This window comes from Labrus mixtus, chromosome 20, assembly GCF_963584025.1.
Source record: "Labrus mixtus chromosome 20, fLabMix1.1, whole genome shotgun sequence".
NCBI classification, from domain to species: Eukaryota; Metazoa; Chordata; class Actinopteri; order Labriformes; family Labridae; genus Labrus; species Labrus mixtus.
Genome location: NC_083631.1, coordinates 7642903 through 7656362, shown reverse-complemented (window position 1 = coordinate 7656362; position 13460 = coordinate 7642903). Strand labels below are relative to the sequence as shown.

Below are 13460 nucleotides of genomic sequence, written 5' to 3'. Positions count from 1 at the left end.
ATTTGTTTGCAATTTCAATGATATCATTACAAACTCTTCCTTTTATATAAAATTCCACTATTGATTTTTTGTTGGGTTAATTGTTCAGTTGGTTAAAGTATTGAGATGCTGAGCTTTTCCCTTCAGAGTCAGCAATCAATTTCATGAGGTAACTGGTTTTTACTCTTTCAGTACCCTATTTATAAGCCCTTTAATAACAAGTGTGTCTGTGTGAGTTTTTGTGCGTGAAGACTGTTTAAGCACAAGGTGTTTGTTGTTGTTTTTGCTTGTTTTACTGTGCTTGTAATCTCGACGGCATTGGAGATGAGGGAAGCCTCTGTCCTTTCCAGAATAAATAAAGGTTTGAATTGAATTTCTATGCAAGTGATCAGAGCAATCTGTAGGAAACTAATGTGTGCCTCATTGAATTCAAATTTTAAAAAGTAGTTTTCGTTACCATGTTGATGAAGCTTGAAAGGCCCGCAACAAGGGTTCAGAGTCAGCAAAACCTCAAACTCTTCCAGTGATGATGAGACTTCTTGTGTTGTAATAACTGACCTTTGATTAATCCAACTCATTGATAAAGAATGATTAATACGAGGAACCAGCTTGTTACTGTCAGTGAATCTGCTCTGGGAAATCTCAGGTTTCACAAACAATCTACACAGCAATTTACCATTTTCACACGCAGCTAATTCATGCAGAATTACAAAAAAGTTTCTTTATTTCATTTTCATAATGTAAATATTCAGAATTACTTGATTGCAATGGTTTATGCAAATATACAATTTAATACACAATATAAATATTGTGTCCCTCTTTTGATTTTGTACCTCTTACACAGTCATCATTAATAAATACAAAATGTCAAACTCAACTAAGAACGGTCAGGAAATCCATTCTTTGTTTCCTCTTGTCTTAACCATCAATGAATCAATCACGCCTTACATCACATGATATATCCATCATACAATAACAAAATGACAAATAACTGAAAATCACACAGCAGGTTACAGTTACAGGTTTGTGTTGACGTTCCTTCATCACGCATCGTCTGCCTCAGCAGTGAGACGGTCTACATGTAGTTGAGGTAGTCTTCTCCGAAGTTTACCATCTGTCTCAGTGCGGTCAGTATCGGCCCGTTGATGTCGTCACTCGTGTTGATTTCTGACTCGTAGTTCTTCACCAGGAAGATGCAGTTGATGGGAATTCCCAGCATTGCACTGAATTTTTCCACCTGTTAGAGTCAAATAATTTCAGATAATCAGGGATTGCAAAGCTCAGACCAAAGGTGGAAATGTGATGAAAAAAAGAACTGAAACTCAACAATAATAAATCTAAACCGGCTCACCTTTTCCTTCAGGTACTTGCTCTTGTGCAAGTTGTGAATATTTGATCTGACCTCAGGACAGGCTGTATCAACTTTGGTGAGGATGGCCAGTTGGGGAATTCCTGCAGATGTGGAAACATTTTCAGTATTTTAATCTTTTGATTTTCTTGTATTTCATTTGCCTGATTTGGAAATGTAAGTGTGTGATATCTGTTCTTACCCAGATCACTTGCAGCTAGTCTGACTTCTCTTAACTTCTGCACGACTTTGTGATCTAACAGAGAGACTGAGCTGACAGGAACCACACAGACCAGCACGTGGACTTTGTCATCCAGAGAGGGGTTGGATTCATAGCCCGGGTCATTCTCTGTCAGTGGGCCATTAGTACGAAACTGAAAAACAAAAATAGACATTCTAATAGTATTTTTCAATGCACAGAGCCGTGAATGTTTCAGTGAATAAAAAAAGCAATTTTTTTTTTTTTTTTTTCTTTTTTACATATTCTAGTTTTACATTCTGTTATTGAGAGACTTGCTTCTCACACACACATAGGCCCGAATCCTTGTGCTTGGGATGCAGTACCAAACAAACGTGCCTAATGGGAAAACACCCTGAGAGAGAACTCAACCAATCGCAGCTTCTGAAGAAAGTGTCATACCTAGCAACGGGGTCAACCGGGTCAACTACACCTCCTCATTAAGATAAAAGTTTCTATCCCTTCCTCGCTCAGAGAGTGTTTCTAAATCACTCCTCATCTAGGACTCCTTGCTAGGATTATTTAAGCTGCAGCCCACCTCTGGTGGAAACTCAAGGAACTGCAGGTTTTTCTTGTACTGAACACCACAGGGTGCTGCTTGCATTAATTTAAAACACTTGTTGAAGTGAACTCCACAGGGCCCTTTAACAAAAAAAGAGAACGTCTTAGGAGTGTACCTTGTAACCATCTTTCACATGTCCCCGCAGGGCCAGTTTGACATCTTCCACCTGGACTCCATTGTTGAGGTTTGCCTCCAAGCCCATGATGTCGTTGAAAACAATAGAATAGAAGCTCTGCTCATCTTTTTGAATTTTGTATGTTTGGTACTGTGAAGAAGAAGGAGAAATGATTTGCATTGTTCAGGTTAATCTAAGATAGACATTCCTAAACCAACAAAATAATTATTTTATTTTACTCAGTGAGGTTATTCAGCGATAATCTATGTTGATCAAATGTTTTTTATTTTATTTGTAATCTTCTAACTGAAACTGAGCTGCCAAAAAAATATCAATTTCTTCAAGGAATTGAGTTTACAGAGAATGGTGAATAATCTTAGTTTGAAGTCACCACAGTCATCAGATATTCTTACCTTTAGGGTGAAGCTGCTCCCAGAGGTCGCATCCGTCAAAGCTCGATTTATAACAACGCCTCTCAAAGCACTTTCAACAGAGTTTATGAAACTGGACTTGCCGGCACCGACCGGTCCATGAAGCAGAATCCTGAGATGTTTGATTCCTTTGTTTCGAGGTTGGTAAGATTTCATGAAGTTGAGATTGTCCTCAGTGCTCCTGTTGGTAGAAGAACATGAGATTCATTACTTCAGTGTTTTAAATATTGAATATTCAACAGGCACATTGTTATTGATGCTCTGCTGAGTGGCAGAACCACACCCAGTTTCACCACCCTCACTTCCTGTTTACTCACGTCGGCAGAGTCCTCCATGGCTGTCTTAAACAAGCTGAAAGACAAATTCACATGTTAACATACATTAAGACAACTTCAGACTATTTAAACAAATTAAACAGCATCATGTTTCACTGAATGGTATTTGATTTATGGATAACTTCTTTTTTAATTAAATTGTACTTTGCATACACTTGGAAGAGTAACAGTCTGATGATGCACTTTGCCTTTAAGGTTGCTCATGGTTACGGCTGGCGGAGTGATATTGCTTTAAGACCAGTGAAGTGATGTATCACTGTTGTTGTTATTCAGTCTGGGTGTGTCATGCTATGCTACAGACAGATATTAATGTGTATGAGATAAACAGCAGAAGATGTCCCCGTGCTCTTGCTTACCCACACCCAAAGGCATATTTAATAAAGTATATGTAGTGTATACTTAACAGCAGGACAACCAAGGGTTAAACTTATAATCAACATCTCCTCAAGAAACGCTGTCACAATATTTGAACAGGAAACATTTTAATATTTGTGCAAAAAGTCTTACGAGAAGGTGGAGGTGTGGGTGGGGGTGGGGCTGGTTTGGATTCTTCTCCTCCCATATCTGTAAAATATAACAGTTGTGTGTTAATGTCTTTGGACTGAGGGAGAAAGCCGGAGTACCCAGAGAGAATAATTTCCCCGGGGAGAACATGCAAACTCCACACAGAGAGGGGCCTGATCAACAGGGATTCAAACCAGGAACCACCGTGTGCTAATCACTGCACCACCGTGCAGCCCATTCAATTCATTCATCAGTAAAAAAAAATTAAAAACAGTTCATGTGAGAGTTGGTTTGTCAAAGTAACTTTTAAATAAATGTCAATTCTATGTTCACATCATTCAAGAAAAATAAACAAAGAGGGAAAACGAAAACTCAGCAGTACAAGGAGTCCTTTATAAAAAAAGAGATTTATCATTATAAACATCTTGAAGTCTAAAACAAACTGACGTCAATCAAATGAATAATAAAATCATAGAATGAAGAGAGTCTTACCTTTTCTTGTGATGCTCTGGATGTTCTGGAGTGACTCTGCAAATGTGCAGGCTGGTCCGGCTTTTTATAGGATAGGGTCTCTTACTTTCACTTTTGTTCTTCGGTGTCTGTTTCTGGTCAGCCCCCTGACTTCCGAGAAATGACTGTTCAGATCTTTAGTGACTGTTTTTTTTTGTTTTTTTTAATGTGTAGGTTCATCAGAATTTGCACAAGATATAATACAAAGGGGAAAATGTATCTTGACTGACTGACTATATCAATCTTTGCAGATACAGCAGTGATAGCTTGATATCTAAATGTTTTTCTCAGTATTTATTTATATTTACTCATTCTACCTTTCTCTCCGTGTTTACCTGTCCTCATCACCTGGCTCTTACATCCAGCTGACCCCACCTGCCCTTCAGTGTCCCCTTCTTCCTCTATACTCATCCACTTAGCCTTTTTCTTTTTTTAACATGTCTTTATGATTATGCATCCTTTATGTATTTGCAGCATGTTTACTGTTTACGTTTTTACTGGTTATGTTTCAGCTTTTTGCAGCACTTTTTTTCTTCATTCATTCGGGGGATCATGTGGGGGGTACTGCGGGAATATGGGGCCCCGGGGGCCGTTGGTACGAGCCATCCGGTCCCTGTATGACCAAAGTGGGAGCTGTGTCCGCATCCTCGGCACAAAGTCAGACACGTTCCCAGTGCGTGTTGGCCTCCGCCAGGGTCGCCCCTTGTCACCGGTCTTGTTTGTGATATTCATGAACAGGATCTCCAGGAGCAGCCGTGGGGAGGAGGGTTTCCAGTTTGGGGACCTCAAAAGCTCGACTCTGCTTTTTGCAGATGACGTGGTTTTGTTGGTTTCCTCAAGCTGCGACCTCCCAGCAGGCATTGGGGCGGTTTGCAGCCGAGTGCGAAGCGGCTGGGATGAGGGTTAGCACCTTCAAGTCCGAGGCCATGGTTCTCTGCCGAAAAAAGGTGGATTGCTCTCTCCGGGTGGGGAGTGAGTCTTTGCCCCAAGTGGAGGAGTTCAAGTATCTCGTGGGTCTTGTTCACGAGTGAGGGTAGGATGGAGCGTGAGATCGACAGACGGATTGGCTCGGCCTCAGCAGTAATGCAGGCGTTGTGCCGGACCGTTGTGGTGAAGAGGGAGCTGAGCCTGAAGGCAAAACTCTTGATTTACCGGCCGATCTTCGTTCCAACCCTCACCTGTGGTCATTAGCTGTGGGTAGTAACCAAAAGAATGAGATCGCGGATACAAGCGGCCAAAATGAGCTTCCTCTAGAGGGTGTCAGCTTTAGAGATAGGGTGAGGAGCTCGGACATTCGGGGGGGGGGGCTCGGAGTAGAGCCGCTGCTCCTCTGCATCGAAAGGAGCCAGTTGAGGTGGTTTGGGCATCTGTTAAGGATGCCTCCTGGACGCCTCCCTTTAGAGGCACGACCAACTGGGAGAAGACCCCGGGGCGGACCCAGAATGCGCTGGAGGAATTATAAATCCTGTCTAGCCTGGTAACGCCTCGGAATCCCCCAGGAGGAGGAGCTGGAAAACGTTGCTGGGGAGCGGGAAGTCTGGGTTGACTTACTGCGCCTGCTGCCACCGCGACCAGACCTCGGATAAGCGGAAGAAAATGGATGGATGGATAGATGCAGTGCGTTTTGGACGTTCACTTTTGATGTTACCAGATGTTTTCAAAAATCAGCTCGGCACAAACGGCCTCCAGCAAGTGATCCATCCACAAGGAATCTCAGGGGATTTCCTTTGAGCAAATGTCTGAGCTAAATAGAATCAGAGGCTTTCACTTTCAGATTGCAAAAATAACCCCCTCATACCTCAGCTATTCAGTCAAGACCTCAGAGTCATGCCTGCCCGACGGTGTTCCCTATCCATTGTTTCTTCATCTGTGACCTTCAGCCCTCTTCCACCCTCTGTCCACCAGCAGAAACAAAGATTGGGGAACCACCAAGTGGAACAGTCATTTTCCCCTTTCTGCTCCCTTCAGAGCCCCCAGTGAGGCCTTTTAAAAACAGTCCAGAGAACACAGAACTGCTGATGGTTACTCCAATATATTTCACAGCTTAGCTGCAGAGAGTAGGTGTCATTGCCCTATTTTTCGCGGTGTGTCCGGCTCCGTTGCTACCCCTCGACCCCCCTTGACACAGGATCGGGAAAGCCCCTTGAGCATGTCGCTGTAGTATCCATGCTTTCACCCATTAGTGTGGTTTCTCCTTATTTGTCTCCTCCGCCTCTGTTTTTTCTTTTTCCACTAAAAGACCAAGGGCTGACAACGCCAGCGTCATTTTCAACTTTTTATCAGACATTATTCTCCATTAGTATTCTACCTATAATGCGAATGGTGAGCGACAGCGGTGTGAAAATGGTCTTCTCGTATCATAACAACAGACTACCGCCCCCCTGCTGGCATGGAGAGTTATTTCCTATCATGCATGAGCAGAACATACGTGGTGGTTGGCCGTCGGCTGTAGTCTTTGCGGTGTGTTCAAGTGCAACTTTTTGGCCAAGACAAACGGTGACTTGAGGCGACACCACAGGCGGCCTTCATTTGCCGTCTGCTCGGTGTGTCAGGGCCTTAAGGGAATGCGTCCTAAAAGTTTGCATGTCTTTCATTCGATCTTTGAAGAGAACATAAAGAAGTCAATAGAACAGATGCCTTTTGGTCTGAAGAAAAACATCGACAGAAGAATAGGATAACCTCCGTTAGGCAAACACTGAAACATGACAAAAACAATAAAACACAACGAGAAAGGTGAAGAGTGAAACATCAGGCATGAAAACAGCATAACTTTGAAGACACCACACTAAATGAATTCACTACTTGACACAGTGAGGAGAAAAGTAAGGTCTCGTTTTCTCTTTTTGGAGTTTTTTTACTTTGCATCTTTTTTTGGTTACATCTCTTGTTTAATGAATTACAAACATGAATGCGGACATCAAGTCCTCACAGTTTGATGCTCCATAGTCACAAGTGCATTTTTTAACAATTAGATTAATATCAAAACATTGCATAAACAAGTAAAGCTATTAAAAGGCCATAGAAAAGTGGGTCCATTCAGGTAATGTTCAGCACCGTTTGAATATGTAGATGACTTTGTGGCAGGTCGGACAGCGATGCTCCACGTTTTTGCAGGACTCAATGCAGAACGGGAGGAAACAGCAGAGAAAACACCTGTAAGAGGAAGCAGGAAGTGTTTCAATTATTTCACCCTAAAGTTACAAGAGCTTGTATAACTGCTTTGTTTGCCTGTAAAGTTTCAAATCATTTGTTGAAAATGTTTATAGATTCCCCCCCATGAAATGTCTTGGCTGCAGTGACTCAAAAGGACCAGCAGAGGGAGCCAAAAGAATGAGCAAGTTAAACATAAGTAGATACTGTTTCTGTCTTTCTTTGTTCCCTGTTGTGTACTTTAAGTTAACAAGCTGTTGAAGCAGTAAGAGTTATTTGTGAATGCCGGCAGTAAAAGTGAAGTGTAAAACTGCCATGGATGGGGGAAAATTTAAAAAACAAAAAACACCCCCCCACACACACACACACTAGATTCCACCCGGTGTTTGTTTCTTTACCCAAAAAAGGTGAGGCCGGCACAGATGCCCCAGGTCATCAGGCCCGCTGTGTGATGCGTCACGGTGATCACTGTCTGCTGGCAGTGCGGACACAAAGCTTGTCCCGGGCTGTCATGAAGCCCCGCTGTTACAACCAGGTGAGTGGCTGAGGACGAGAAATGCACAAAGCAGAACGTGTAGGATTAGTCTCCATTTTCAAATTCTCAATCAATGTCATAACTTAGTTTGTCTCGGCTGATGGCTGTTCAGCATGAGTCTGGTTTTGCCCAAGATTTCTGCCTCTTAAAGGAAGATGTTTCAATCACCTTTAACTTTGCTAGATGTTGCTGAGTGCTCATGATGGATTAACGTTGGGTCTTTGTAGATAATATAACGAGTAAGGTCTTTAACCTGCTCTTTAGTCTCTTTTTAACTCCTTTTTCAGGTATTAATGAAGCAGTGTTCATATTTTAAATCACACTACATCTAGTTCAACTGTTAAGGTCAGTTTGTCCGACTGTTCTGTTGGAACTTCTTGTATTTTAAGAATGAAATGTCTTGGCTGCAGTGACTCAAAAGGACCAGCAGAGGGAGCCAGAAGAATGAGCAAGTAGATACTGTTTCTGTCTTTCTTTGTTCCCTGTTGTGTACTTTAAGTTAACAAGCTGTTGAAGCAGTAAGAGTTATTTGTGAATGCCGGCTGTAAAAGTGAAGTTTAAAGCTGCCATGGATGGGGGGAAATTTAAAAAACAAAAAAATGACGTACATTTAAACGTGACAATTAAAACAAATCCCTCAACTGAGACGCTAACAGTTCATATGAGCTAGTGTGTTTTACATTTTTGGATTTCATGACAATCAGAAATGTACCTGTGAAAGGACCTCTGTTATAAGCAAAGCTCATATGGTGACCCTCAACCACACAAACAGTGAACAATAGCTTTTTGTTGAGCTCAGACGACACAAACAGGCTATTCTCCCGATGACTCTGAGCGGAGAGAGAGGATTTCACCCGATGACTTTGTGACAAAGCAAGATTTCCTCATTCCTAAAACTAGAACGTAACATATTTACCATCTCTTTACATGTGTTAGTGAAGGGTTGACTTGGTTGTGCACGCCCTTTTCTGAAAAATGGTAAAGTGCAATGCATGCATCTCAGTCGTGTTGGCATACTGTAGGTGCATGACCTCACCTGTTGCTGCAGGTGCAGGAGGAGCGTAGGGAACACCTGGCAGAAAAAACACACAGTTTACCAAAGTGAGAAAGCAGTATTGAGATCTGAATTTATGATTCGATGCTCTATAACTTTGCTAATTATGTTTGCTTACATGTCAGTGTTCTCTACAGATGTAGGAGTGTTTTTACAATGACTGTTATTTTGTGAAGCAGTTTGTATGAAAGGTAGTTGACTTGAGTTAGCGATACATCGCGGATAACCTCAGGTAGATGGAGGTCAGCATATTTTTCACCAGAGCGGCTAGCAAGACCTACGAAGCAAAGTTATAGTGGATATGTTTGGAGCCAAATCTTTTTTTTAAAAGTCCAATCTAAACTTATATCTGTTTTAAAGGAAGAATGTGTGACTTTTCGATCGACTCTCGAGGGCCTGCATTGTTGTGTTAGCATGTTAATGTTAGCTCGTAGCTTCACATCGATGTAAATTGACAAAGAATGACCGTGATCTAAAAAACGCTTAGGTGTCATTCAAATAATCAGTATGCTCTTCTTCTTCTCTCTAGTCCTGCTTTTATACACAAGGGGAGAAGCCGGCCGTCCCGTCCATGTAAACACGGCGCTGACAACAACACAGCCAGCGGGACTCGAGCTTCTCACTCATTGTAGACAGTCATGAAACAGAGTCAGAGACACATTTACACAGGATAGACTTGATTTCTGCTGTATTTATGTGTAAAATGTTGCATATTCCTTCTTTTAAGTGTAATCTTTAATTTTGAATATTGTCACTTTGTCATCAGACCTTTTAATTGGCGCTTTGAATTGTATCCAAACATGGTTCAATAATCCTTCGCATGCAACCCACTGGCGCTTTAAAAAGCAGAAATAAACATAGCTAAGGTCTTTAGTGTTCTCAGATAAATGTTGTTGTTCAGCCTCACAGTGTCGACATAAACATCACACTTTAGAAAAGTAGCAGCATGATCTTTTCAGGCAGGCGGACACAGACCGGCCTGGTATCCAGCGGGCGGTGCTGTTGGGTAGAATCCGGGCTGTGGGTACATCCCCGGCTGTGGGTACATCTCTGGCTGAGGCATGGCGCCCCCATAGTTCAGAGGCGGCTCCGGGTACGGTGGAGCTGACTCCTGTGGTGGGTATCCTTTCTCCATTTTCAGAAATCCTTACTGACGTAAAAAAAGAAGAAGTGTATTATTCACATTTAAAGTCAGTCCACTGGTTTTCAACTAAGAGACTAAACAAGCAAACTTTAAACTTTTACTCAAACAACTTTTTTTTAAAAGGTTTATTTTTGGGCTTTTAATGCCTTTATTTAGCAATAGGACAGGTTATAGAGTTACGAATCTGAGATAGAGAGAGAGACAGAGGGGAATGACACCGTAAGAAGCCACAGGTCGGATTTGAAACGCCTGCTCGGAGGACTACAGCCTCCACATGGGGCTTGTGCACCAACCACTAGGCTACTGACGCCCCCTAAAAAACAACATTTTAACGTCCTGAAACAACCTCAGGGTTAAATGGTTTAGGTAGCTTCACAGCGTGTCATGAAGTGTATAACAGTGCTAAGCGCTGGTTTCCTTACCTGAGAATGAGTCACTTCCTCTTTGTAAGGTGGCAACCACAGCAATATAACAAATATAAGAAAACTTGTGATATTTCATCACAGGTCGGAAAATGTGTGCTCTAATGAAACTGAAGCAATGTTATAATGGAATAGCTTGAATGGAAAGAGATCAGGTATCAGGTAAGTCTCTCTTATTGAGCCTCAGACTGATTTAATGTTGAAGCTCAGAAACAGAAGGCAGCAGGACAAAGTGAGAAATTGTAAAGCTTGACGTTTGTGGTAGAACAAACTCACATTTTCCCTCTGCACTCTGTGACCACAAGTTTCACATCAGCTCTTTGAAATCAAGCCAGGCGGGGGATGAAGTGAGTCAAAGTCAGATGAGGACGACATGCTCACAGGAAAGATGGACTCTGGTTTTCACTTCAAACATTTCACAATATTTTATTTAAACCTGCAAAGACTGATATTTTTGGGCACTTGGGGGAAGCAGATTAAAAACAAAACATGGCAACGTTTAGAATTATTTATTTGTCAAGTTTCTGATATCCCTGCTTGATAAGCCTGACGTCAATGAGCGGTTTCTGAACAGTAGAAACTCCTTCGGGAAATATTGACTCGAAAGCTGCTGAAAAGCAGAAGGTGAACTTTATACTTTCTGCTTTCAAAGGTGCACTATGTAGTTTTGGTAGAGAAATGAGAAAGCTGGAGAAGTGTACAGATTCTGTGGTATATGTTCATAACTCTAAACACAAACTGTCCTCAGAGGAAATTTTGGTCCCTGTAACACTGTTTGAAAACAAAATAATACGCGAGAAGTTATGGTGGGGGATCCACAACAGTGAAACCGTAACTCTCCTGGTAGCTTTTTTAGCTCCAAACAGTGCTCCAGGGACCTTACTTCCAGGGAGTAAAATTTGTGCATTCAGTTCAGAAAATATAACATAGAATTGTTTCACTTCTCCAACAAAATTTCACCAACAAACCTCCATAGTGCACCTTTCAAGAAAACGGTTATTTACAAGTGAGACTCAGGTAAAAGTCTAAAAGTGTTAATGGCAATATGAACTTAAGACACAACAACATGTCTCTTAAAGAGGACATATTCTCCTCATTCTCAACCTTTTTAAACAGTCCCCTGTGGTCTAAATGAAACATCTGTGCTGTGGTCAAAATATAACATGAATCAAGCACGTGACTATAGAGCAGCCTGGTGTGTGCAGCGCTGCTGGCCGTGACCGAGCCGAGTGCACATCACGGGGAGCAAGGGTCAGGACACCAGCAGCCGACTTGATAGCTTCGCTAGCAGACTGGAAGAAAGTAAATCAGCCTGACCAATTTATCAGCCAGCCGATAATATCAGCCAATATTAGCCCAACCAGTGACTATCGGTATTGGCTAATTTGATTGTAGATACCTGTATGTGCCGATATTACTAGATTTATTCACCAGTCAAATAGCATTTAATTTGAGTTTCATTGTATTACACTAGCATTTCTCTTTCACCAGCAGAGGGCTCTATATAGACAAGCATCATCACTCTCCAAAGTGTCGAGCGGTGATGCGCATAAATGTTCAGTTATTTTCCAGTTGAGTGACCATCTTGTCTTCATTATAAATCTTTTCCACAAGTGTTTGATAACTGCATTTGAGGGATGAACACAAATAAAAGTGTGTATCTATATTTATCTATCTCTGCAAATCGAAGATACATCTAAGAAAGATATCGGCCGACATATCGGTATTGGTATTTTTTTCTCTCCCCAATGATGATATTTGCCCCTAAAATTCCACACTGGTCGGGCCCTAAACAGTGTTAACACTTCGTAACCGTGACAACATTGGGTTTTGACAATGTTCCAGTAGTACGCCTCCTCACAACAGTGAACTTTGGAAGAACAAAATGTGATTACATTATGCAAATGTTTTTTTGGTGTAACTTAATGGTGTGTGGATTTTTCCCAACAGACTCTAGAAGTCGTATCGAAACAGGTATTGAAGTTGTTTAGTTTTCACTACAGTCATATCTAAGTTTAAAACTATGGTGTTGTGACATCCCTTATAAGTACACTTTCCACTATTTGGGGAAACCATCAGTTTAAAGAAATAAAGTTAAGGAGGCATAAAGCAGAAGACGTCTTGTTTAAAAGGACTTTGTGCTTTACTTAGTAAACTGTTGGATTAGTGCTGTGGTTCATAAAACAGGAGGCTATATGGTCAGTCTCATGGTGAATAGGCTCAGTCAGCCATGTTATCCCTCCTGTGTCTCCTTATAAATCCATCCTAAATCAATGAGAGCAACATGAGCCACAGCCACTGATTGAGCACTCCAACTGACCACAGGATATCATCTGTGCCTCACCCTTGTTTTGTTTGTGCAAGGTATCTGGACGACGCTGCCATCACAAACACTATTAACATTTGAATTAGCATTTCTGACAGCGTCTATTGTATTCAGTGACAAAAAGGAACATGAGTAAAATCAGGAATCCAAACATTTACAATCTAACACAAACAAAAAGCTGATAACTTCAACACTAGAGCAACAGGAGATGATGAGGATTATAAAAGTAGAACTGCGTCCAAAATAAGTTTTACCTACTTGTTACTTCCCATCAGAGGTTGAGCTCCCTCCTTCTGCTCCAGCTGACAGACACCCAGTGAGAACCAGAAGACAACCGTTGCTATGCAGGATGGAGAAGTCACTGAATTCCTGAAACCTTACGATGCCCCTCCCCCCTCCCCCTCCCCACTCACTTCCATGTGACTGGGAGGACGTCCAAACACATTTAGCCGACCAGCCTTACTGAGTTTGTTCAACACGTTAGTCAAATACTGACCTGCGTGGATGCAATAAGAAAGTATGCAGAAGTCCACACAAAGAGAAGAAGAAAAAGGTGTGTTAGAGCAGAACAAAATGTTTCTGCTGACCCAACAGAATGCATCATATACAGTAAGTCACAGTTCCTGCCTGCAAATCTGGAAAACTCCAATTTCACAACTCACACATATGAAAACATCACACCAGTATTACAAAACACCAAGACTCAATCATTAAAGTTAAAGGACATCAGAAAGATGGAAGGTAGAATCTAAAAGACCAATTTTTTTTTTTTCCTGTCATGACCAAAGAGCTACTGACGTGCTCAAC

The 13460-nt window shown here is 41.7% G+C and overlaps 2 protein-coding genes across 3 annotated transcripts; both read right to left on the bottom strand.

Moving 5' to 3' along the window:
- Positions 1–674: 674 nt before the first annotated feature.
- Positions 675–4050, bottom strand: LOC132954249 (interferon-induced protein 44-like). Its single transcript, XM_061026770.1, has 8 exons — positions 4005–4050; positions 3516–3572; positions 2991–3024; positions 2656–2854; positions 2243–2392; positions 1530–1701; positions 1331–1431; positions 675–1216 (listed from the first exon to the last, which is right to left on the bottom strand). Exons 2-8 carry the CDS (start codon positions 3568–3570, stop codon positions 1055–1057), a joined length of 873 nt encoding a protein of 290 aa, XP_060882753.1. The 5' UTR covers positions 3571–3572; positions 4005–4050; the 3' UTR covers positions 675–1054.
- A 2793-nt stretch (positions 4051–6843) lies between these two features.
- On the bottom strand, positions 6844–13023 carry LOC132954730 (cell death-inducing p53-target protein 1-like). 2 transcript variants are annotated; one of them, XM_061027383.1, is made up of 5 exons: positions 12912–13023; positions 9737–9911; positions 8744–8779; positions 7571–7715; positions 6844–7175 (listed from the first exon to the last, which is right to left on the bottom strand). In XM_061027383.1, exons 2-5 carry the CDS (start codon positions 9894–9896, stop codon positions 7070–7072), a joined length of 447 nt encoding a protein of 148 aa, XP_060883366.1. In that variant the 5' UTR covers positions 9897–9911; positions 12912–13023; the 3' UTR covers positions 6844–7069. The 2 variants fall into 2 exon arrangements, with proteins under 2 accessions (XP_060883366.1, XP_060883365.1); XM_061027382.1 differs by having other exon boundaries at positions 12908–12983.
- Positions 13024–13460: the final 437 nt, after the last annotated feature.